The following is a 26,453-nucleotide window of genomic DNA, read 5'->3' as shown; positions in this document are numbered from 1 at the left end:
GGGGATCTAGATTTGTATCTAACCAATTATACTCCTTCTTGATGTCAAAATGATTTCAGGCTTATTAATTTAAGCTGCGTTTTGTTTAAAACACAATTACACATTTTCCGAAAATGATAGCGACAGCGTCTGTGAGCTCCTGAAGAGGCGCTGAAGCGCGTCCTGGTGTTCGCTGGTTTGCTTCTCTGCCGTAGAAGAAGAAGACTCCCCCTCCGCCAATCAGAGGAGCGCTTACTGGTGTTTTCTGCCCTGCGGCTCCGCCTCAGCCAATCAGAGGAGCGCTTACTGGTCGTGAGCAGCAACGGACACGCTTTTCAACAGAACGCACTGGCATCAAAACATCGGGGGCTTAAAATGATGAATTTGGGGTGAGTGTGATCTTAAATTATGAATTTGCGGTGAGTGTGATGTTAATGTATGTCACATGATTTGATAGATTAATAAACGGCTGTCTTTGACCATGTTATGCTGTAATGTGTCACACTGAACTGTGCGGTTTGCACTGAGAAAGGACGGGCGATTAAAGGATGCGATATTTTATGACATGCATGCAAAGATATCGGGATAATCTTTTTATTTTACATTGACCTTTGCAATAAAGCACTGTCGCGGTAACAAGGTACACTGGTGGTATATGATGGTAATCTCATGGCTCTTTCATATACAAACCAGAGCACTGATGTACTGCAATAATCACACTACTCCATGGGCTTAACCTTTAACATGGCGCTTGTTAGAATGAGTGTGTTGCACTCCGGTCAGGTGTATTGGTGTGTTTTGCAGGGATGGTCTGGTGTTTGAGCTGGAGAATGGCAAGCCCAGGCTTGTGTTGGCTAAGTATGGTAAGAACACGATCTTAATCACTTCATTGTCCTTGAATGTAATCCGATAACTTTGATCCAGTGCATCAACATGCAGTTTCACACTGTGGATCATAGAGCTTCACAATAATGTGTTTTCTTACTGTAAACTCAAAAGTAGGGGTGGGCAAATATATCATATCATGATTGTTTACAGACAGGAGTATGATCCACAATCTTATCCCAGTTTTCATGTTGGTTTTTAAGACTGTTTTGCAGGTTAGTGAGTGTAGCCAAACTAATGATAAATATAGCCCTACACAATAACCGAACATAAATGAAAGAAGGCCAAACTCTAGGGGTGGGTGATATGGACAACATCTTATTTTCCTCGTTATTTTTATATTTATTAATTCATTCATTACTTTTATATTAATAAAAGGATACAATTCCCAGACAATATTAGACAGATACTACAGAAATAAACTTCTGGCACAGTAGGTCAATTTTAAAAGGAGTATTCAAGCTAGAAATTAATGGAAAATAGGTCACACTTTACTTGAAGGGGTGTGCATAAGACTGACATGACACCTTCATAATCATGACATGACATATGTCATGAATATGAAGTAGGGTTTATGCATGTTTATGACAACTGTCATTAAGTGTCATTCGCTCAATTATGACATTTTGAATGCAAATATGACATTGTTTAAGATGTCTTTGTTATGACAACTTGACATTACCAAGACAACATAAATTGTTATAAACATGACATAGCAGATTAATTATCAAACTTAAGAAAGCACTGAGCTTTATGGGTTAACAATACATTAAACTGTCAGGCGGCTGGTTTTGACATTGGCTGTCATGAGGCCATTATAACTGTGTCATGAATATTTTTCTTGACCTCGACTACAGTGGTACACATTGAATTTGTCATTAAAAAGTTATAATGGCTTCATGACAGCCAATGTCAAAACCAACTACCTGACAGTTTAATGTAATGTTAACCCATAAAGCTAAGTGCTTAAGTTTGATAATTAATCTGCTATGACATGTTTATGACAGGTTGTGTTGTCTTAACACTGTCAAGTTCTCATGACAAAGACACTGACAGGTTATGATGTATTGGTTTATGTCAAGGTGTCATAACAAAGACATCTCAAACAATGTCATATTTGCATTAAAAATGTCATAATTGAGCGAATGACACTTAATGACAGTTGTCATAAACATGCATAAACCTCCTTCATCTTCATGACATGTGTCCTGTCATGTCTGTATTTCGGCTGATGGTCTCGTCTTATACAGGTGCCGAATCCAAATCTTCTAATAAGAAGAGCTCTTGTCGGGTAAGTAAACATCCATGCAACCTTTTTGCAAGAACAAAAAAATTGAAATAAAATATGTAAGTGTGTTTTAACATCCAAATTCTAGAGCTTATCAAACATGAATGTTGTTTTGAACTGTTTGTTACTTGCAGTGTTGGGGAAAATTACATTTAAAAAGTAATGTGTTACAATATTGCGTTACTCTCTAAAAAAAGTAACTAATGCATTATTATATATATATATATATATATATATATATATATATATATATATATATATATATATATATATATATATATATATATATATATATATATATGCATTACTTTTTCTCACCTGGACTTGGCTAGCTTGTTTAATAAGTTGTATTTTTGGTAAATGTAGGTGTGATGGTATAACATTTTCATGTTGCTATAATCGCTGAAGCTTTTATCATGGTATACGGTATTATCACGATATTGAAGTAAGTTGCAAAAAATGTGTTGTCATGCTATAACATGTTTAATAACTTTTTTTCTGATAACAAAAAGAACTCTGAACATATAAATACACAAAAAATTTATAAAGATCAAACAGATTAAAGTGCAAAAGAATATCGAACAATAGGCAACACTTTACAATATGGTCCCATTAGTTAATGCATTAAATAAATGCTTTTGATTTTAGTAATGTATTATTAAATGTTGAAATTTACTTACATGATTAACGGGATGTGAATTGTGATGTCATTTTTGCTTATTAGTATGGTTGAGTTGATTCATGGCAGCAAATGATCAGCAGCAAATACATTGTTTAATAAAGTGAGGTTAAATACATAAAGTATTGTGTTATTTAACATACCGGTATTTGATTATTGCAGATTTGCATAATATTCTGAGCTTGCATTTCACTGTTTTTATTAATTTAGAGGAAAACTGAATCTGTGAGATGAGTAAATGCTCACATTTAGCCAATCAGCATCATGTTCACACACAACACCTCTGCACTTACTCACGATTCCTCTCAATAACTAAATTTTTTTTTTTTGTAAATTCAGAAGTAATGCGTTACTTTACAGGTGAAACTCGAAAAATTAGAATATCGTCCAAAAGTTCATTTATTTCAGTAATTCAACTTAAAAGGTGAAACTAATATATTATATAGACTCATTACATGCAAAGTGAGATATTTCAAGCCTTTATTTGTTATAATTTTGACGATTATGGCTTACAGCTTATGAAAACCCCAAATTCAAAATTAGAATATTGTGAAAAGGTTTTCATATCTGTAAGACATAATCATCAAAATTATAACAAATAAAGGCTTGAAATATCTCACTTTGCATGTAATGAGTCTATATAATATATTAGTTTCACCTTTTAAGTTGAATTACTGAAATAAATGAACTTTTGCACAATATTCAAATTTTTCGAGTTTCACCTGTACTAGCGTAAGTAATCTGATTACGTATCTTAAATGTTAATTATAATATGTTACCCCCAACACTGGTTACTTTTTTTTTTATACTTTCAATTTTTATTAGAATTTTATGTCAACAATAAAACAAAAAGGGAAATAAAATAAATAACATACATTGAACAAAATCAGAGGAGGCCAAGGAGGAGGTACCTAGTACAATTGAAACAAAAATAAGTCTAGTTGTACCTTACATTTACAATACTTCTACCATCTTTTGCATAAATTTACCAGAAACCCAATCAGTAGAGTCACACAAACTTAACACACAGTATACAGTTGTATTGGGAAGAACAGTTATGCAGATTCTAGGGCCAGAAAATGGGTCCATTTTCTCCATTTTTCTGTAAATGCTGACTCTCTTAACCATGTCCAGAAGATGTGGGCGTGGTTTGCATCCCTACTACCACAGTCCCTCCAACAGTCTTGAGGTATCCCAAGTTGTTTACTCTTCAAATAAGGAGTGATGAAAAACCTCATAAAACACTTCCAATTAAATTCTCTCCACTGTTGGGAGTTGGTGGAGGTCTGGAGTAGGCAACATGTCTGATACCATTCCTCCTCCGTGAGGACGACCTTTAATTCACATTCCCATTTTGCTTTTACATAGAGTGGAGTGTTCTCCATCAGACTCGGATAGAGTTTAGACACAATCTTATTGGTCTTTTGTTGATAAGCCCCACACATTATTTCAATAAGAGGGTTTACCACGTCAGAAGAAAACCTTTGCAGTAGTAATCTCTCAGCTGTAAGTATCTGAATAGATCCTGGTTATTTAGATCAACACTATCCTTTAGCTCCTGAAAACTCTTCATCTTGTTGTTTTTGATGGCTATGCAGAGAGCTGTCAGGCCCTTATTCATCCAATCTTTAAAAGTACTGTCATAAATAGCCGGCTTAAATCTGTTATCCAGTGCAATCCATCTCAGTATTTCAGGATCATTTTTAAGTTTCAATTGCTTAATCAGAGAGAACCATATCCCAAGGGAAAATATAACTATAGGATTCAGACCCTTTCTTAGAGTGCCTTCCTCTCCCAACAGGGTTTGAACATTATAATCTGGTACATAAGTCTCAATATCTTTCCATCGTGCAATATAAGAGTTATCACACCAAAGGCACAAAGGTCGTAGTTGTGCAGCTTGACACTGGTTACTTTTGTGTGATCTCTATCCTTTGTGTTCAGATTCCTCCAAGGAAAAACCCCCAGAAAATCATCAACTCAAGACAAGGCCCTCCTCAGCCAGACAAAGCCCAACAGGACAGAAAGAGCAAAGGTTCAGTAGGGCAGAGTCTCCCGCACGGACCCAGAGGGGCCGGCGCCCAGCACAGCACGTCCAGCGCGGCAGCGAGAGTGATGAGAGAGACTGATCCCGGCGCAGTCACACGGCAGAGAGAGAGCGTGGTGTGTTTGACACAGGAGCAGTTTCAGCAGATACTGAGCACCATCAACAGCTCCTCCACTGCAAGCGCACACACACACACAGGTGAGGCTCTACACCATGACCAACATGCATGTGAATAACTTCATCCATAACATTCTTAAGCACAACATTTATTCTCTTGTCGGCAGAAACTGTGGCCAGCTCAGAGGAAACCTGTCATGGAGCTACAGAAGCGGCTGAAGCGCTCATCCCGGATGCACATCACCATAAACACAGAGTTTCAGACCGAGAGTAAGCAAAGTGACGTGTGTTAAGATCAGCTGGATCTGATGAGGGGGATCTTTTTAAATGTGCTTAGTTGTAATAGTAATAATGCAAGAATGAAAGGACATTTTACGAAAATCTAGTTGTTTTTAAGGCCCTGTTATACTCACTGCAAAATTCATTTCCATTCTTCACTCCGGGGTAAAACGAAGCTGGAAATGCCTATTCGCTGATGTACTGTGTGCGAACATGCCGACGCCGTCCGCGCTGTTTACATGAAAATGTAAAGATGTGATGCGCTTTCCTCTCAATTTCCTTTCAATGAGACTTACAACTTAAATATGTTTCCACTCGTGTCTGATCGACGGACTGAACAGAAGAAATGAAGAGAAGATTTCCCTCGTCAAAGAAGGCGGAGCCTCAGAGCCACACCCACCTATTACATCATCACCACGAAAGAAAGTTTGCTTCGAACTCCAGAAACAAACTTCGATTGGCCTGATTTAGTTCAAAATGACATCACCCCAGTTTGATCTTCGATTTCGCTTGAAGTATATCAGGGCCTTTAAAGGTGAAATATGAGCAGTGCGTGAAATATGGTGTGCTTTTAATTCCTGGTTTGGTGAGATTCAATCATTGAGGTAATTGATGAATAGTTTTTGACCATGATAAACAGTTCTTTTGTTCTCTTTTGTTTGGATTCAGGCTTCTGTCAGACGGGCCGCAGTCGGGGTTTTTCAGCACATTTGGAGAAAGGGAAAGAGGGAGAGAAAAACTGGAAGCCAGAAAAGCTCAGTGGAAGAGAGAGCTGGGTAATGCTGTGCAATCAGACACTATAAGTAACAAGAGTTCAAATATGAATGAGGGTGGCATATGTAATCATCTAGTCTAGGAATATGATGGACAAATTCATTTAATTAAATTGACCTTAATGTAATGAACGCAATCTCATGAGAAAACAACTATCTTACTAACTGGTGATTTTGTATGAATTTATACAATGTGATTTTAAGGCCTTTCTGAATGCAAAAACACTTTCCTTCCATGAAATGTGAAAAACCCCTAGTCTTGTTTTCTGGCAGCTATCGTGAGCGCCCGTTAATCTTCTTTAAGAGCAAAAGAGCAACTGTGTCTAAAGTGCTGGAAAACAGAGAACTGCTTTATAGATGAAATGAACTAATTCAATAATTGATGATCTTCACAACAGAACTGACTTCAGCTGAACAACAGTTATCTCTGTAAAGCTGCTTTGAAACAATCTGTGTTGTATAAAGCACTATATAAATAAAGGTGACTTGACTTGATATGTACAGAAATAAGGTATTTAGAGAAAAAAAACGCAAGCATGAAACCATCAGTAAGCAGATCATGCAAATGAGGTTGTACAAATTCATACAAAACGTAAAACAGTTCTGAATTGCGACGAGAGTGTGTTGATTAGCGGTGGTGAATGTGTGGCTGATCAGTGTGTTGCTTTGCAGATGAGCAGATGGCGCTGAAAAGGCAGCAGAAAGCCAGTCTCAAAGATAAGGCTCATGATGGATCATCTAACGTGAGACTGAAACACCCGCCTGACACAGTGAGTAATAGTGTATACGCTCTCTGCATCTCATAAAACATGTTGCCATCGTTTGCCATTTCTGTGTCTTGGTGGTCAAGCTTTACACTAATGTGAATATGCAATCTGCTTTCATAACTCTGTTCAGTCCGTCACAGTTCATGCTGACAGTGCGACCACATGTACTGTCAACATGTACTGCGTACCCCGAAGTGATAAAATAAAACAAAATTCTGTATCAAAATTTATAGGCAAGAAAAGTAGTTTGTTTAGGCTGGGTTGTATGAATTACAAACCTGCGCACATATTTTAAAAAGCACATAACTATAGAATTCTGAATGAGCATGTGAACGCCGTCAGCGTTAATCACAGGTTCGCGTTTAAAGTCTGATCATTTCGACGGAGGTGAATCAATCAAAGTTAACTTTAGCTGGAAGTAACATTATTCAAGAACCGCTATAACGCCAAAACAATCTGTTACCTTAAATTATATGTTTATCTCTGTAAAGCTGCTTTGAAACAATTCATTGTTAAAAGCGCTATATAAATGAAGATGACTTGACTTGACTTGTCAAACCATACAGATTCTGCTATGCCTTCAGGGCTGTAGAAATGAAATTAAGATTTTCAGTTAAATATTAGGGTAAAAAAAAACTGAGACGCATTATACTGTAGTGACTACAGCAGTTACTAGGCTATAGTATGAACAATGAACTGTAGAGAGCTGTTATCTTCATTAGATTAGAGAGCCCCAAAACTGCCCTGGAAATAGATGAACAATCTCCCCTTAAAACAGTGTAATAATGATCCAGTCTGTTTCTGATGTGCGTCTCTCTTCAGGCTCTTCACAGCTGAGGGGAGGCTTTGCTAAAATCTCAGATTGGCTAAAAGCTCTCACACACTTGTGAAGGGATGCTAAAGAAACATCAACATGACTAACGAAGGCATATTCATGAATGTGCGATCACATTAGCGAAATTTCACTGGCAAAAAATGTGCATTGTCATGGTTATACCATGGTCTGGGTGAATACTCGATTCTGATTGGCTGCAGGGTGTCCATTAAAAAGTGCTAGAGGACACCTAGTAAAGGAGTTCTGGTGAAACTGACTGTTTACCGTTCGAAATTAATAAACAAATGTGCTGGCTACATCAGCTGTGAGTAACCATAGCAACAGGCAGTCAAAGTATCCATTAACAATTTATTGTATCAAAACAAACATCTAGTTAGCCATTATACTACGCCTACCTGTGTGTTTTAATTATAGGTTAAAAAACGAAAGTGTAACGTCCATGGCTAGACAAGCCTAACTTACATGAAAAAAAAAAGTTAACTTTCTGGCTCGTAAGTTAGCTAAACTGAAGGTTTCTCCGAGGTGAGCGGACTACAAATATCTCCGGTTGCTAAATAAACCGTCAGGCGTAACCAGGGAAACCAAGTTATTGTTTGTAAAAACTTTATATTTCGATTGTAAAACTAATTAAAATATAAACTAATGTTTTAAAAATGTGTTATTTGGCAAGTGACCATGGTATAAGCGCCCTTCGAGGTGTCCATTGTCAGGTATTAATGGACTTCGACTTCGCCTCGCCGTCGTCCATTAATACCTGACAATGGACACCTCGAAGGGCATTGACCCTTACTCAATGTATGAAGCACAACTCGCACCAAAAGTCACATCTTCTGTTGGTCAATGCGGTAAACTCGTGTGAACAACTTAAACCTGTGCTGGGAAATCTCTCGCCTCCATGTGAAAATCCAGATTTCGTGGAATCCTATTAAAAGTTCTGGATTTCGCCTGTGAAAATTGGTTGAACAATTCGTAAATGTGACCGCACCTTAATAAACAATAAAGAATCATGCCATGACAGTGCAACATGACAATTCTGATAAATTATCATTAAAAACGTTTTGGGGTTGAAATGAATCTACCTGTGTGCATCTGGGGCTCTGTTTACACCTGGCATTAAGATGCGTTTTGGTTGGATCAGATGTGAAGTGGACGACCCTAAATACAGGTGTTGAACGGGGTCTAAAATGTTTCGAGCTTGTCCACTTTCGACCACTTCCAGAGGTAGTCAAAAACAAACCGGATTGTTTTCGTAGTGTAAACGCTCATGTGGTCGAATGTGTTCAAAACACCGTCTACTCTCCGCCTACTGACCTGATGCGTGAACATATGGGAAGCGCTAGACAGATGGGATTTAAACTTTGTCGACTGGAGACACAAGTTTGGTTTGAAGATGAAAAACATACCAAGCACAATGTTCTCTCACCATTCCTGATCTCTAACACACACTCTCAGCGTTCGGCTGGTCTTCGGCTGCCAGAGCAGAAACTAAAGCTGATGCTCTCCGCGTGTTTTTCGTCGTCTCTGTGTGTGTTATGTAAACTGCGTGAGCTTATTTCATCCATTAGATCAAAAGTTCTGTAAAAGCCCATACATTTCCCCGCCCATAGACCCTCCCCTCGAAGAAATCAGGACAGAAGTGTTTGAAAGTGGACAAAAGAGCCGGATTAAAAGAGCCGGTGTAAACGGGGCCTGTTTGTCTGTGTAACTGAGCGGTGTATGTCTCCATGTGCCGGTGCAGGAGGGGATGAGCACACGGCCTGCTGAGAGGACTCAGTCCCAGCGAGAGCTCCCTGCAGCCATCCGCTCGGCCTTCAGAGTCGGGGTGTGTTTCAGCTGTTACTTACTCAAACACGTGTCCACCGTAGTGACTCCACGATAGATTGATTGCTGAATGGTGTTTGATGTGTGTACAGGAAGCAGGACCTGTGGAGGACATGTTCAACGCTCAGAGAGAGGAACAGCAGAGACGATGGTTACAGGAACTGGACCAGCAGAGAAAAGAGGACAAACTACGCCGACAACAAGACAAAGAAATGAACAGCCAGGTGAACTCAGTCGAGATAGGTCAAGGGTATTTGCATAGCTCTTTAACCAATACAAATGGCTTCAAAGCTGTTTTACAATAAAATGTAAGTATCTCGAAATTCAGTTTCGGGAATCAATCATTTTTATTTTAAGCTAAGGCCGTGTATGAGTTATAAAAGACTGTTGCTTGTTTGAACATGATCCCCGCTGTAAGTCACACTGTAGGATCTCAGCTGTCATTAATGTTAAACTATACGGCAGTCAAGATGTGTTAAAATCAGACACGCAAGATTCGTCTAGAGTTTTACATCATCTCTCCATGGCGGTGAGCCACATTTACGTGTGGTATTGAAAGGGTGGCTAGCAAACAAAAGCCATCTGTAGCGTTGATTTTGATCGACCCCCCGATGTGTGTGTACGACTTGACGATTCTTCACAGTATAATTCTCTGTTACTAGGTACAAAACTAGGGTTCCTTGATACTCCAGCTTGTTGTTAGGGTCATGAGAATGGATTGGGGCTCAGGTCAGGACAGACTGGCTAAACCGAGCGTCTGCCAGCTGTCTCACTTCACTGAGGTCAGATAAATCCCATCACATAGAGACTCTTTCACCTAGACATCATCATATAGAGACTGTCTGTTCCCCGAATTAGGAAATAAAAACTTTTATTGATTTTTATTTATTTAAATTTTTATTGATGTTCAACAAATTAAAAATAGATATATACAGATGAACATATGATAAAGCTCGGGTTGCTGAATATTCAATCCCTTTCTTCAGAAGCACTTGTTAATGATATGATTTCAGACTATAACCTAGATTTGCTGTGTATGACAGAAACCTGGCTAAAACCAGACGATTACATTACTTCAAATGAGTCCACCCCACAAGATTACTGTTATAAACATGAACCTCGTCTGAAAGGCAAAGGGGGAGGTGTTGCTGTAATTTATAGCAATATCTCCAGTATTACTCAGGTCTAGATTCAAATATAATTCTTTTGAAGTGTTGGTGCTTAATGTAACACTATAGTGTAAATGATAAATCATGTTTGAGATTTGTGCTGGTTACTGTATACAGGCCACCAGGGCACCATACAGACTTTATCAAAGAATTTGCTGATTTTCTATCAGAGTTAGTACTGGCTGCAGATAAAGTCCTAATTGTTGGTGATTTTAATATACATGTAGATAATGAAAAAGATGCTTTGGGATTGGCATTTAAATACATTGTAAACTCTTGGAGTTAGACAACACGTGTCAGGACCTACTCATTGTCGTAATCATACTCTAGATCTAATACTATCACATAGAATAGATGTTGATACCGTTGAAATTCTGCAGCAGAGCGATGACATCTCAGATCATTATCTAGTCTCATGTAAATTACATTTAGCCAAGATTACAAAGCCGACTCCGTGTTATAAATACGTTAGACCTATCACTTCTGCCACTAAAGATTGCTTTATTAATAATCTTCCTGATCAGTTTCATCATCTCACTATCCCAGATAGCTTAGAAGAACTCGATATTGCGACAGAAACTTTTAACTCTCTTTTTTCCAGCACTTTAGACGCAGTTGCTCCGTTGCGATTAAAGAAAATAGTCCAACGCCGTGGTACAACGAGCACACCCGGGCCTTTAAGAGAGCAGCCTGAAAAATTGAGTTTTTTCGCATTTCATGGAAGGAGAGCTCGATTGCATAAAGCGAGGCTTTGTAAAAATACAGCAGCCGCACACTCAAAACACTGTGCAAAATCAATTTAATAGCAAGCTTTCGGTCTTGCGACCTTCTTCTGCCTGAAGTAGGTCGCAAGACCGAAAGCTTGCTATTAAATTGATTTTGCACAGTGTTTTGAGTGTGCGGCTGCTGTATTTTTACAATTCCTGATGATTTAATGTAGCAGCACCTCTCTACAAGACATTTTTGACGGATGAGCGGTGGTTCTTTTCTATTTTTTTCTATAAAGCGAGGCTTTAAAAGCTGCTAGATCTGCTTATTTTTCGACTCTCTTAGAAGAAAATAAACAAAACCCTAGGTATTTATTTGAAACCGTGGCTTAACTAACGAAAAAGAGAGCTTCAACCCCAGAAGTTTCCAAGCAGCACAGCAGTAATGACTTTATGAACTTCTTTACTAACAAGATTGATAATAGGAAATTACAGTAACAGAGATTGTTTAGGCTTCACAGCAGCTCTAGAATAAAGTTATTGTCCAGCTAAAGTTAGTTTTAATCGATTCACTTTCGTCGCAAAGATCATTAGTTATTAACTTAGATAATCGCTAACACGACACCGCTCTAACAGAAAACCCTTAACACGTTCTCGAGCCCCAGGCACTGCTGTTGTGCGGATGAGCGGCCGGAGCGTGTTAAGGGTTTTCTGTTAGAGCGGTGTCGTGTTAGCGATTATCTAAGTTAATAACTAATGATCTTTGCGACGAAAGTGAATCGATTAAAACTAACTTTAGCTCGACAATGACTTTATTCTAGAGCTGCTGTAAAGCCTAAACAATCTCTGTATATAAATGAAGGTTACTTTATATATATATATATATATAGACATAAGTAGACAGCTGTCTAGTTCCGATTCCCCTTTTGGTATGTTCAAGACACACTAACTTTGGCCTAAATGTCGGGGACTTAAAGGAGAACTCCTCCGGCGCAAAATGAACCTTTGGTCTAATAAAACATGGGTACCTTAGTCAACCGTTCTCTGAGATTTATTTTCATGATAATCGAATGTAAAGAGTTTTATCTCTAAAAACTGTTTAGCGTATAACGCTAGTAATGGGGGCATCTAATAAGTAAAAAGAATCGCTAGGTAAAACACTAACAAGGTTCAAAATAGCCCCACACTAACACAGTAACATAATGAGGGTCCCTACATGCAAAACGAAGCATTGAGAACTTTGTAAGTTTACAGACCGTTTAATAAGAAGATAAAGATAAAGACAGTCCACTTCGTGTATACAGACAGGAGCCATCTTTGGAAAACAGTCTCGACTAATCAAACCACGAACGATGTGCTAAGTGAGCTGAACTGTATGAATGGCGTTCATGGTTTGACTAGTCCAGACTGTTTTCCAAAGATGGCTCCTGTCTGTATACATGAAGTGGACTGTCTTTATCTTTATCTTCTTATTAAACGGTCTGTATACTTAGAGTTCTCCTTTAACATAAATGTTATTCCTGCAAGAAAAAGAAACGTTAGTTATGTTTAATTCACAGGAGCAAGTGGTGGTTTGTTGTTGTCTGACTAATGAGGTTCTGCTCTCCTATTGGTTTTTGATTTGGCGTTTGGCATAAGAGAAGCCACACTGCGTCAAATCTTCTGACAGCCAGAAGCACATCTGAGGTGAAATGTGATCACAACGGTCATTAATCGGCTGTCGGGAAACATGTCAGACAAATCATGGCAAAAATCGCACCGTGTGAACCCGGCGTTAAGACACGACTGGCAAAAGCACTGTTTGCTTTTCATGTACTGATCAACTTTTTACTTTTTCACAGCACAGTGTGTTACATGAATATATAACAACTGAGACAGACTCATATGTCGGAGGATGCGATAGTCTAGCGTTGATGTGAAGAATGTTTTCGTTGATGGTGTTCTGTGACTGTGTGTCCACAGGCCGAGGACATGGAGCGGTGGGCGGTCCACTTCGACTCTCTGCTTCAGCCCTCCGCCGTGCCTGACCCGAGCAGCGGCCTGTCTCCGCATCGCCCCGTCTCAGGAGCCCGGGCCACTGCACGCGACGGTGTGAGTGTGTGTGGGGGGAGGGCCAGCGTCGACACCACTCAGGGAGTCCAACAGAGATCCAGGTCTGACACTGATCATTATTACACCAGCAGAGAACACAACACACAACTATACTGAGCACACATTCTTATTGGTTCAGTTTTTCACTGCATAATGAGACTGTTCATGTAGTTTTACTTTGACACACCACATGAATGCAACATCCGTATCTTATTTACATATGGCCCTTCACGTACGAAAACTCTCTCATGTTTAGTCAAAGCCCAAAACAATTATGCTCGTTGTATTCTACTCCATGAGCCCTTTCAAAAGACACATGACTATCTGAGCTGTATGATGTTGTTGACATATTACAGTACATGTAATATGGCCAGCAGCCATATCACCCTGTAGCCCAAGACTGGTTGCCCACTGAAGCTAAGCAGGGCTGAGCCGGGTTAGTGCCTGGATGGGAGACCTTCTGGGAAAACCAGGTTGCTGCTGGAAGAGGTGTTAGTGAGGCCAGCAGGGGGCGCTCACCCTGTGGTCTGTGTGGGTCCTAACGCCCCAGTGTAGTGACGGGGACACTATACTGTCAAAGAGCACCGTCCTTCGGATGAGACGTTAAACCGAGGTCCTGACTCTCTGTGGTCATTAAAAATCCCAGGATGTCCTTCGAAAAAGAGTAGGGGTGTAACCCCGGTGTCCTGGCCAAATTTGCCCCTTGGCCTCTGTCCATCATGGCCTCCTAATCATCCCCATATACTGATTGGCTTCATCACTCTGTGGAGTGTACCGCCAGTGAACCACTTCTGGTTTAAGGGATTAAAATGTTGTTAAATGTACAGTTTTAGGAAGTGAAAAAGAACAAGTCATCTTATAATTTACAGTGAAAATGGAAATTCCCAGAATCCTCTGACATTCCGACATTCCCAGAATCCTCAGCTCACGTTTGATGGTTTTTCAGTGAAATAACTAGGTTTATTTTCCCCTTATCAGTTATGCACACTATTTTTTGTTTTAATGAATGTTTATAGTGTTGTGTGTTACCATGATGCTGTTTTGTACTTGGTGTTCTGGCTTTTTACCTGAAATCTCTCAGATTCTTGAGTTTACAATGTGTGAGGCTGTGTGGGAATCTCATTGGTCACTGCCTGCCTTAACAGAATGCAAGTTGATTAGTGATAATGATGATGATGATGCTCCAAAATGATTTATTCTTTGTTGGAATAACTAAACAAATTCTAAATATTCTGGCTTTTTCGAGAGTTTTATGAAAATCAGAATGCCCTTGTAATTTGTTGTTCAGTCATCTTCGCACCATGACGGCGTTGCTGGACCCGGCTCAGATCGAGGAGCGGGATCGCCGGAGACTCAAGCAGCTGGAGCACCAGGTAGGGTTCACCCCTTGACCAAACTGACAGGAAGTCACTGCATGGACCTTTATATTTATAATATGTGCACATTTCTGATGTGTAGCGAGCAATTGAGGCTCAAGTAGAGGAGCGCAGACGTCAGAAAGAGAAGGAGGACGCCACACGCCGAGCACAGGAACAGGAAGAGGAGAGGAGGGTTGAGCGAGATCGAGAGCGACTCCAGCAGCAGTACATCACTGACACCGAGCGACAGAAACACAAAGAGGTAACACTGTCACACACACGTATTGCACATATTAAAATCAAGCAACGAGGTGGTCAGGAAATCTGAAACATGCCTCTTTTTGCTTATAACTTCTGAATGGTTTGGTAAAACTGGTCTCTTTAGATTTGTCAAGCAATACCCAATATTCCCATATCGGCCATTTTGAATTACGCATGGGCGTATCGTTACAAAATTTGGTGACTGTCATCGGCACCATGCCTATAGGTACTCAGAAAGTTTTGAGACGGCGCCACCTTCTGGTCAAAAATTCTAATGAAATTTAAAAAATGTAAATAGCTTTTGCCTATTGAAACTGGTCTTAATAGATTCCTCGGGTCATGCTGAGTACATGGATACCAATACTGCGGTTGAACTTCCTGTCCGCCATTTTGATTTTCTTTAAAAACCTACTTTTTCAAACTCCTCCTAGATCCAGCCTATGGCGTGCAAATCTTCGGGATTTAGTGTCGATAGACGAAACTGTTTTTTTGTATACCACAACAACGCATGTGTGCCGAACTGCATCTGAGGCTGAATCTCTGGAAAGATTTGACATATTGACACCACATTTTGTCATTGTCACCCAACACTGACCACACCTCATCAGTTTGGTGTCAGCGGCACCTATGTGTCGAAAGTAATAAGCAGGTCTTTCAAAATGAACACGTTAATGCAAGCGATTCTTTTTTACAGTTTAATGCGTTAAAAACATTCAACACAATTAACGCAGCATTCGTTTTTTTCCTGTCATCCTTTGGTTAGCGTTAGATTATATGTCCACGCTCTTATTCATGCAAATTCTTTTAAACCATTCAAGCGCAATAAGACACAAAAGAGCGCATCTGTAAATCTCCGGTCTGTGTGACGCGCACACACATACACACACACAGACAAAAACAACAAAAAATGAATGCCAAAATGCGCATTTCGTCGAGTGTCCTCGCAAGGAATGAGTAAATGAAGTCTTGAACATATTAGAGTTGTGAGAAGGTGTGTGTCAGATCCGCGTCATGTGCGGCAGCTCTTAAAGTGATAGCAGCCTAATAAACCTGCTGCTGTCTGTGATTAATGGTAATCAAACAACAAAAGAAAAAAAGGAAATCACTCACTGCTCTTGACTGAATAACCTTTGTAGCTTTAATAAGGATTAATCTATATTTCATTTATAATTTATGCAGTGAAGACTGTGAAGTTTTTGAAAACTTTATTCAATTTCTGTATATATCCAACCTGTTAGACCTAAGGTTACATGGGTCAAAAATAACGAAAACAATAACTTTTGTGCATTTTGATAGGGCAAGTAAAAATCTGAACCGGTCTGACTGGGCAAATAGAAAAAAAATATATACCTGTTAAATTTGATAGCTTTCATTATACTGTAATAATGAATGCCTATAATTGATGGCTAACATTGAGAAAAAAGTCAATTTCATAGAGACATCAGTAGCAGTGTTGATATTGTGATACTGGCCGCCTTCTATAAAAAAAGATGCCATTAAACAAGTATTTAAATTATAGGCAACTGTCTTTGTTGTTTCATGGAGATTAAATGTGAAAGTATTACAATATAAAAATGTTAAAAACTTTAATGTTAAGTGTTGCTTACAGCTATATTTATTATTATAATATTTTAAAGGTCATGTAGCACATATGAAATGTCCCTACTATCACTAAAATTAGTTTTCTGAGAAAACTAGCCAATCAGAAACCCTCTGACATGTTGGTGGTTTTGGAGAGTGGCTGTGAGTAACTCCGATAACACACGTGTGTTAAACAGCCTCTGCACGAGCACATTCAGCGGTTACTCACCAGCACACCTGGTCATGGGTACTTTAATGTGCATCTAAGAAACGCAAAGCACCCACTGTACAGAATTTGTGATTGTGAAATACATTTTTATCTATTGAATGTATCTTGCCCAATGCTCTCCTTCAAACAATACAAAATCAAGTCTATATATCATATATGTCATATATCGTGTGAGAAAAATGGTTTCAAACATCAAATGAAACTGTTCATGGCCTTCTTTTGTTCTGCTGCAACTTGCACTGTGGCTCTTCCACTCAGTTGAAATATGTTTTCAGTGTGTTTGGATTTACTACTGTAAAGTGATGTCACTGACAGGTTTCCAGGACCCTTCTCACACCATGTTGAACCACACTTACTTTGGCATTTTTAGTTGTAAAATAATTACTCCGTATGTTTCAAAAGAGTAAGAAAAATGGTAGGATCCATTTCAGATTGCCTTTTGAATATGACAGTAGTGTATGTATTCCAGGAGGTGCAGTCCCGTAAGACGGAGGAGCTGTATCTGAGCATCCAGAGAGCCCAAGAAGAGGCCGTTAAAGACAGACACGTGCAGAGAGTCCGAGACTTGGCCCAGAAAGGCCACGACGTGTCCAAACTCCTGCACAGCCTGGAGGGAGACTCCGCCGCACAGGGTACGGGACGAACCACACGTTTGCTCTGTATCAAACATTCTGTATGCATGATTATAAAGTAGTGTTTCAGCCCTCAGCGGTCCAGCTTTACCTGCCGCATCATCCAAGAGTCAGACCCAGAGCACAACACCTCCGAGGAAACACACCGCTGTCCAGACAGGTCTGTTCCTCTTTCAGTGCGATAGTTCACCCTTTCCTCATCCTGTGGATCTGTGTCTACAAACTGTCTTTTTCTGAAAAACTGCAATCAACGACAATGTCTGGACAATGTCAAAAAGGACAAAAAATGATGAAAGTATCATAAAAGTACATTTAAAGTATTCCATATGATACGATATACGATGCACTAAATTCAAAACCTTCAGTGAGAAATAGACTAGTATTTAGATTATTCATGGAAATTTGATCTGACGTGACGGCAGCTGTTCATCCACCTATTTACTGTATGTGAATCTCGGGATATGCTGGATAGAAACGTCCAGATGAGCATCAATTCTGAAAATGTGCATAAAAAACACGTGCGCTCAATTGAGGCAGATACTTTTTTTAATTCATGCTCATAAACTACGATGGAAACACATTTACTGAATAAATCTCTCGAAGCGCAACAATAAACTCAGCGGAGGCTGTGATTGGATAACTGGAGTAACCAGCGGACCAATGGCATCGCAGCTTCTCAGATGCTGGTTTGGTGTTTCTGAAACGCCGGAGCCGGAGTGTGTGATCAGAATGACTGGGTTTAATTCCCTCCAGAAGCGTCTCACACACACTAGTGTGTTCACACACACCAGCATCCCAACGCAAGAGATCATGACAGTGTTTACTGAGTTTCGTCTGACGCTCTGAGAAACACTCGTTCATGATGGAGGGAAAGGAGACGATTTCAGAAACGTAGTTTTCTTACTGATATTTTGTTCCAATTTCCCAGGAAGTGACGATTTTGTTCTCTTGAACACATGGGATGCTTTATTCGCTAATGTTTTGTGCCATATTTAAATTTTGCGCACAAGTTAAATTCACAAGATGGAAACATGGCTACTGACGGCACTGCATTGAGCCGTGAGCCTGATGTAAAGCACATCTCACAGCTTTGGTGGAGGAGAACATTTGACAATTCAAAAATGAAATGCTCTCTCTCTCTCTCTCTCTCTCTCTCTCTCTCTCTCTCACATACACACTTTTATGGTGTTTTTAATGGTGGTGTTTAGCTCACAGATGTGGCGATATGAACTGTTGTATGGAAACAATGTATCAGCACAGGCTTAATATCAGTGTATGATTTTGCAGAGATCAGCCATCAGCCTGAGAACGATTGTGTTGGAGATCCAGATAAACGCTCTGCTGCTGCAGTGACACACACAGCTCTCGATGTGAAGAGATCCCATCACAGCGAGGTGAAGCATCCTCTGCGCACCGCACACAGAGCAGCCGGAGCCGACCCGTACGAGGCGTACGCACGCAGACCACAGAAGAGGCCCGAGTGGAACACACTGCGGCCCAGTAAAGCCTTCGTGCCGGCGTCAGAGAGGTATCCAGAGGCCCTGAAGAGACACCGGCAGGAGAGCAGGAGACTGAGGCAGATCCAGCTCATGACACTGATGGAGAGAAACACACACTCACACACACCTCAGCCGGAGCCGCTGCCGCCCGCACACACACCGCAGAACCACAGACCGCAGCCACAGGTGCCAGTTCACTGACCTTGCTGTGCACTGAGCAATACTGGGAACCCAACTTTTAAAACAAATAGAGATCAGTTACTTGACATATAATAAAAGAATAACTCCCTTTAAAATGAAAATTCTGTCATCATTTACTCTCCCTCAAGTTGTTCCAAACCTGTATGAGTTTCTCTCTTCTGCTGAACACAAGAGAAGATATTTTGAAGAATGTTGGTAACCATACAGATGACAGATGTTGGACCCCATTGACTTCCACAGTAGAAAAACAAATACTCTATAACTCGAAGAAGATATTCTGAAGAATGAAACCGAACTCCACTGTGTTCAGGAGAACAGAGAAACTCACACAGGTTTGGAACAACTTGAGGGCGAGTAAATGATGACTAATGATTTTCATTTTGAAGTGAACGACTCCTTTAAGTTCCTCACAGTTCCCGTCCCTATAAATGTGTGTAGTGTAAGCGTGTACATGTCAGAGTGATGTCGCTTCTTCTCCTTCTTCAGAGTGAAAATCCCCTCCAGGACCCATCAGTCTTCAGTGCTGAACGGTGAGTGTGTTACAGCTGTTTGAGCTGGCTTATTCACTTTTACATTACAAAAGAATATTTCTTTTTACTTCTAAAAAAAATCGAGCCTGAATGCACTGTATGTAATGTAAATAATATTGTAATGATACATTACTATTCAAAAGTTTGAAAAAAAAAAACACTTTGTTTTTTGAAAGAAATCAATACCTTTATTTATCTAGGATGCAAAAATGTAACTAAAACACTGTTTTAACATTTATAATGTTACAAATGGCTGTTTTTATTTAAAATAAACTGCACATGAAGGATTCTTTGACGAACAATTACAAAAATACAGCATTTAAATCAAGTCACCTTCATTTATTCGGCGCTTTTAACAATATGGACTGTTCCAACGCAGCTTTACAGTGATAATAGGAAATTACAGTAACAGAGATTGTTTAGGCTTCACAGCAGCTCTAGAATAAAGTTATTGTCCAGCTAAAGTTAGTTTTGACTGATTCACTTCCGTCACAAAGATCATTAGTTATTAACTTAGATAATCGCTAACACGACACCGCTCTAACAGAAAACCCTTAACACGCTCCGGCCGCTCATCCGCACAACAGCAGTGCCTGGGGCTCGAGAACACAAACCATGAAATAGGTTCCGAGGTGCAAGCCTTGAAGAAAAAAAAATATAATAATAATTTATATATATATATATATATATATATATATATATATATACACTCACCTAAAGGATTATTAGGAACACCTGTTCAATTTCTCATTGATGCAATTATCTAATCAACCAATCACATGGCAGTTGCTTCAATGCATTTAGGGGTGTGGTCCTGGTCAAGACAATCTCCTGAACTCCAAACTGAATGTCAGAATGGGAAAGAAAGGTGATTTAAGCAATTTTGAGCGTGGCATGGTTGTTGGTGCCAGACGGGCCGGTCTGAGTATTTCACAATCTGCTCAGTTACTGGGATTTTCACGCACAACCATTTCTAGGGTTTACAAAGAATGGTGTGAAAAGGGAAAAACATCCAGTATGCGGCAGTCCTGTGGGCGAAAATGCCTTGTTGATGCTAGAGGTCAGAGGAGAATGGGCCGACTGATTCAAGCTGATAGAAGAGCAACTTTGACTGAAATAACCACTCGTTACAACCGAGTTATGCAGCAAAGCATTTGTGAAGCCACAACACGCACAACCTTGAGGCGGATGGGCTACAACAGCAGAAGACCCCTCCAGGTACCACTCATCTCCACTACAAATAGGGAAAAGAGGCTACACAAATGCAAGAGCTCACCAAAATTGGACAGTTGAAGACTGGAAAAATGTTGCCTGGTCTGATGAGTCTCGATTTCTGTTGAGACATTCAGATGGTAGAGTCAGAATTTGGCGTAAACAGAATGAGAACATGGATCCATCATGCCTTGTTACCACTGTGCAGGCTGGTGGTGGTGGTGTAATGGTGTGGGGGATGTTTTCTTGGCACACTTTAGGCCCCTTAGTGCCAATTGGGCATCGTTTAAATGCCACGGCCTACCTGAGCATTGTTTCTGACCATGTCCATCCCTTTATGGCCACCATGTACCCATCCTCTGATGGCTACTTCCAGCAGGATAATGCACCATGTCACAAAGCTCCAATCATTTCAAATTTGTTTCTTGAACATGACAATGAGTTCACTGTACTAAAATGGCCCCCACAGTCACCAGATCTCAACCCAATAGAGCATCTTTGGGATGTGGTGGAACGGGAGCTTCGTGCCCTGGATGTGCATCCCACAAATCTCCATCAACTGCAAGATGCTATCCTATCAATATGGCCCAACATTTCTAACGAATGCTTTCAGCACCTTGTTGAATCAATGCCACGTAGAATTAAGGCAGTTCTGAAGGCGAAAGGGGGTCAAACACAGTATTAGTATGGTGTTCCTAATAATCCTTTAGGTGAGTGTGTATATATATATATATATATATATATATATATAATTATTTTTATTTATTTTTTATTTTTTATCTCTGCTAAAGCTTTAAAAACGCAAACCTGTGAAAACGCTGACGGCGTGCACATGCGTATGACGTGTTTAGTCTATAGGTATGCGCGTTTGACTATATATGTGCGCAGGCGTGTAGTCTTTCTTTACAAACTGACCTCAACAAATGACTTGTCAGGCCTTAAAAATTTATAATACAGAATTATTGACCACTATTTCAAGGACAGTTAGGAAGAAAACGAATAAAAAGCTTTTATGTAACTCAAATATTAGATTTTTTTCAACAAATATGCCTATTTTTTTTTTTTTTTTTTTACAATTATTCCATAATTTAATGAGGGCCCAGTTCTGGGCCCCCCTCCCTACCCTGGGCCCGGGACAACAGACCCGTTTGTCCCCCCCTGTCGGCCTGATTCTAGGTCTTATCAACTGGCCGGAGTTTTGAGATCGCAATAGACGTGAAGGACTATAATGCGTTAAGAGCTCGCTCAAGTACTGCGGAGCTAAACCATTTATTGCTTTGTAAGTAATCAACAATATTTTAAAATGTATACGATGTTTAATAGGCAGCCAATGCAGTGTTGACAGAACCGGGCTAATATGGTCATACTTCCTGGTTCTGGTAAGAACTCGAGCTGCAGCGTTTTGGACCAGCTGTAGTTTGTTTATTAAGCGTGCAGGGCAACCACCCAGTAGAGCATTACAATAATCTAGCCTTGAGGTCATGAACGCATGAACTAACTATTCCGCATTTGTCATTGAGAGCATATGGCGTAATTTAGATATATTTTCAAGATGGAAGAATGCAGTTTTACAGAGACTAGACACGTGACTTTCAAATGAAAGATTGCTATCAAAGAGCACACCCAGGTTCCTAACCGACGACGAAGACTTGACAGAGCAGCCATCAAGTGTTAGACAGTATTCTAGGTCCTTCCAGATATCATTTCTTTCTAGAAAGGAACACAGTTGTGAAGATACTGCCTTTTCTAGTATCTTTGACAGAAAAGGCAGATTCGAGATCGGCCTGTAATTGACTAATTCTGTAGGATCAAGTTGTGGTTTTTTAACAAGCGGTTTTATCATAGCCAGCTTAAAGGTTTTCAGTACATATCCTAATGACAAAGATCCTCTTCTTAATATCATTAATTCATCTATGACCTCTGGAAGCATCTCTTTCAGTAGCTTAGTCAGTATAGGATCTAACACACAAGTTGTCGATTTAGATGAATTAACGAGTTTAGAAGATTCTTCCTCTCCTATAGCAACGAATGAATGGGACTACAATGCACTCCCTGATGCGATACTGTAGTAGACAGTTGCATAGTTATAATTTTCTCTCTAATATTATCAATCATGTAAGTAAAGAAGTTCACAAAGTCATTACTGCTGTGTTGCTTGGAAACGTCTGGGGTTGAGGCTTTATTTTTCGTTAACTTAAAACCCTAGGTATTTATTTGAAACAGTGGCTGTTTATTTTTTTTGTATATATATATTTTTAAGCCTCTCTGTATGCAATCGTGCTCTCTTTCCATGAAATGTGAAATACCTCTAGGTTTGTTTTAACATTCAACATTATTTGATTAGTACTTTTCATATGATGTTTTTTTCAAAACAGCTTTAAGAAAGTTATTTGTAATAAAGTCTCAAAATCCCCCAAGGTCCACATTTTAGGTCAATAAAAAAAAAATCCTCCATGTCTATTTATCCATCAATAATACTTCAGACTGGACAGAGACACTGTCCTGCTGTTTCCACATCTCCTTATGCTGCACAATTTACATTTTTAACATCTCAAGAAATATTTTTTGAGTACCAGATCAGCACATTAGAATGATTTCTTATGGATTATTGAACATGTCTAAAGGTTGCTGGAAAACTGGCTTTGAATTACCATTTAAAAGGAACTTCCTTTAAAGTGTGTTTTTACTGTGGTTGATGTATAGTCTCGTGATGATAATTTCTTCACGTTGTTGATGTGTTCTGTGTGCAGTGGGATGCCGTCTCCTCCCATCACCCCTGTGGTGAAGACTCGTGTTCATCAGGACACGGGCCGCCCCCTGTCCTCAGACTATGTGCCGTATGTGCGCTCACACGAGGTGTACCAGCTGGACCCGCTCTCCAGACCCGACACACACAGACCCGACACACACGAGGTGTACCAGCTGGACCCGCTCTCCAGACCCGACACACACGAGGTGTACCAGCTGGACCCGCTCTCCAGACCCGACACACATAGACCCGACACACACGAGGTGTACCAGCTGGACCCGCTCTCCAGACCCGACACACACGAGGTGTACCAGCTGGACCCGCTCTCCAGACACGACACACACGAAGCCCAGCACAGAGTCCACACAGGTCAGCAACACACTGGACAAACACATGCCATACTCAGCCTTACCCACAATTCTCTAGGACTCTTGTCTTTATGACAAAACTAATTCAGCGTGGATGATGAAATTGATGAGTTGGGAAGTTTTAGAGCAGATATATCAGCAGTGTTCACCCAGAAACTAGATTTAGTTGATTTGCTCACCTTTATGTTCCAAACCATGTGACTGACTTCTTCAGTGGAACACAGGAGGAGACTCTGTGAAGATCTTCAGTTCTCTACCATACAGCAGTTTTCACTTTCTAGCTACAAAGAGTCATAAAAGCATCATAAAGGAAATCACATGACCTGTGCACTGTAGTGTTCTGGAATATAATGGGTTTGTGAGTCATTATTCATGGAAAATCTTCCCAAATAATCATCGGTTCTGCATATTAATATAACTAGTTTCACGGTTTGTTCACAAGGTCTGTTTTGAGTCTCGATGGGAATGCACCATATTTCTGCCTTTTGGCAGAGGACAAGATTGTTAGTGAACAACGACATTATTCGTCCCACCAATTTTGTAACTTGTGAATATAGTTCACAAGTGAAGTTTCTGAAACGGTTATGGTGCTTTTTTTCTTTTCTAGAGCTTTTTGTGTGAGAGCGATTGTGACTGTTGTAGAGCAGTAGATGTGTTGTGTGTGATTGTGTTGTGTCTCCCCGCAGGTGTGTGTGTGTGATTGTGTTGTGTGTCTCCGCAGGGCTGGTCCCGCACGAGCCCGGCGCTCCTGAAAGCACTGAGCGACAGCAGGCTATCCTGAAGGGTCTGTCCCAGTTACGGCAGGTAATGCTCAAGATCACGCTTTCCTTCTACATCCTTCAGATGAGATGTTAAACCGAGGTCCTGACCCTCTGTGGTCATTCAAAACCCCAGGATGTCTTTCGAAAGAGTAGGGGTGTAACCCCGGCATCCTGGCCAAATCTGCCCAGTGGCCTCTGTCCATGATGGCCTCCTAATCATCCCCATATATATATATATATACACTGATTGGCTTCATCACCCTGTCTCCTCTCCACCAGTAAGCTGGTGTGTGGTGACCGTTCTGGCGCAATATGGCTGCCGTCGCATCATCAGGTGGATGCTGCACACTGGTGGTGGTTGAGGAGATTCCCCCTTCCATGTAAAGCGCTTTGAGTACCTAGAAAAGCGCTATATAAATGTAATGAATTAATTATTACATATTTGCAAGAGGTTTTTTTGTAATGATATCTTACATATTTTCAGAACTGTTTTAACTTCTCTAAACTGTAAGCTCAACAGCATGTCTGCAACCCAGTCTCTCTCCCATAACATTTCATTCATGCTTCAAAACCTGGTGATTGTGTCCGTAAAATAAACAGTGTGTAGATGCTTCTCCACCAGGGGCATATTTCTTATGTACAAATTTCATGTTTTTTCCTTTGTTGACAGGAACTGTTTTCTATAATGTACAAGACTGTGAGTTTTGTCTGTGTATCACACTGAGCATCTTAGATACACACAGTAGGTAATAAAAGCAAGTTGTGTACTACAGTAACAGTACATTTATTTTTGCAGAAATGTTACATGTCTTTCTCCAACACATACACTACGTATCTTCCTATTGCTCGTCCACGACAAGAATTTTCAGTTAATATACAACACACTTATTTTTGTAGAAATGTTGCATAAGTGCAGATGTGTTTGCAGAACGGCTGTGATCAGAGTTGTGTGTTCCTCCGTGCGCTGGTGATTGTGATTCCCATTTCATTACAACGGCTTGCCAGTTTAGGAAACATTACAGAATAGACTGTCCGACAGACTGTGCTCACTGAACGAGCCTTCTGAATGTGATGTTTAGAAGTTGTGAAGAGTTTGATCATCAAGCCGTGTGCATTAGTTACTGTGCAAATTGTACTTACTCTTGCACCAAAACACATGCAATTTGCTTAAATCAAGAAGAATTCAAATCTGATGGGATCAAGAGACCTATGTGATCAGAGATCTGAACTGAGCCACAGCGATGAGGAAACACAAGTCTGTGTAGTGTGTTGTATGGATTGCAGTGGTTCCTGCTGAAGTTCTCAAGCTCATGAATGAAATGTGTGTGTTGTATTCCAGGCGCTGCTGCAGAGACAGAGAGAGCTGGAACCCAGTTTATCCCCAGCACTGCAAACACAGCACACACACCACTTCTCACCATTCAGACCTGTGTGAGCCAAAGCATTGACAACAGGAAGTGCTGGTGTGGTTTCAATGAAACTGGTTTGTAAGAATGGAGTGGAGTGTCTGTTAGACACTCTGATCATAGATGTGTAACACATCAGTGTTGCATTGGATTCTGGGGGGATTTTATGGCTTGAATGCGATGTTTACAATTTTCTCTGAATGTGAATTACACTTATTTAAAACCTTTT

At 40.1% G+C, this 26,453-nt stretch overlaps 1 protein-coding gene across 1 annotated transcript; it reads left to right on the top strand.

Annotated features, from left to right (window-relative positions):
- Nucleotides 1-291: 291 nt before the first annotated feature.
- Nucleotides 292-26,312, top strand: ccdc66 (coiled-coil domain containing 66). Its single transcript, XM_056240015.1, has 20 exons — nucleotides 292-368; nucleotides 784-842; nucleotides 2,115-2,155; nucleotides 4,776-5,076; nucleotides 5,163-5,265; nucleotides 5,944-6,050; nucleotides 6,720-6,817; nucleotides 9,388-9,471; nucleotides 9,563-9,694; nucleotides 13,309-13,499; nucleotides 14,726-14,810; nucleotides 14,896-15,057; nucleotides 17,336-17,498; nucleotides 17,569-17,658; nucleotides 18,786-19,183; nucleotides 19,685-19,728; nucleotides 23,691-23,796; nucleotides 23,995-24,058; nucleotides 24,779-24,861; nucleotides 26,158-26,312. The coding sequence occupies exons 1-20, from the start codon at nucleotides 355-357 to the stop codon at nucleotides 26,251-26,253; spliced, it is 2,421 nt and encodes an 806-aa protein (XP_056095990.1). The 5' UTR covers nucleotides 292-354; the 3' UTR covers nucleotides 26,254-26,312.
- The last annotated feature ends 141 nt before the right edge of the window (nucleotides 26,313-26,453 follow it).

Source organism: Rhinichthys klamathensis, unplaced genomic scaffold (assembly GCF_029890125.1).
Source record: "Rhinichthys klamathensis goyatoka isolate OS25496 unplaced genomic scaffold, OSU_Roscu_1.1 h1tg000578l_1, whole genome shotgun sequence".
NCBI classification, from domain to species: Eukaryota; Metazoa; Chordata; class Actinopteri; order Cypriniformes; family Leuciscidae; genus Rhinichthys; species Rhinichthys klamathensis.
This window is presented reverse-complemented; position numbering and strand designations above follow the sequence as displayed.

Coding starts and splice junctions, on each gene's coding strand:
- ccdc66 (XM_056240015.1), top strand. Junction 5,266..5,943: donor CACAGAGTTTCAGACCGAGA/GTAAGCAAAGTG, acceptor GTTTGGATTCAG/GCTTCTGTCAGACGGGCCGC. Junction 6,818..9,387: donor TGAAACACCCGCCTGACACA/GTGAGTAATAGT, acceptor GTGCCGGTGCAG/GAGGGGATGAGCACACGGCC.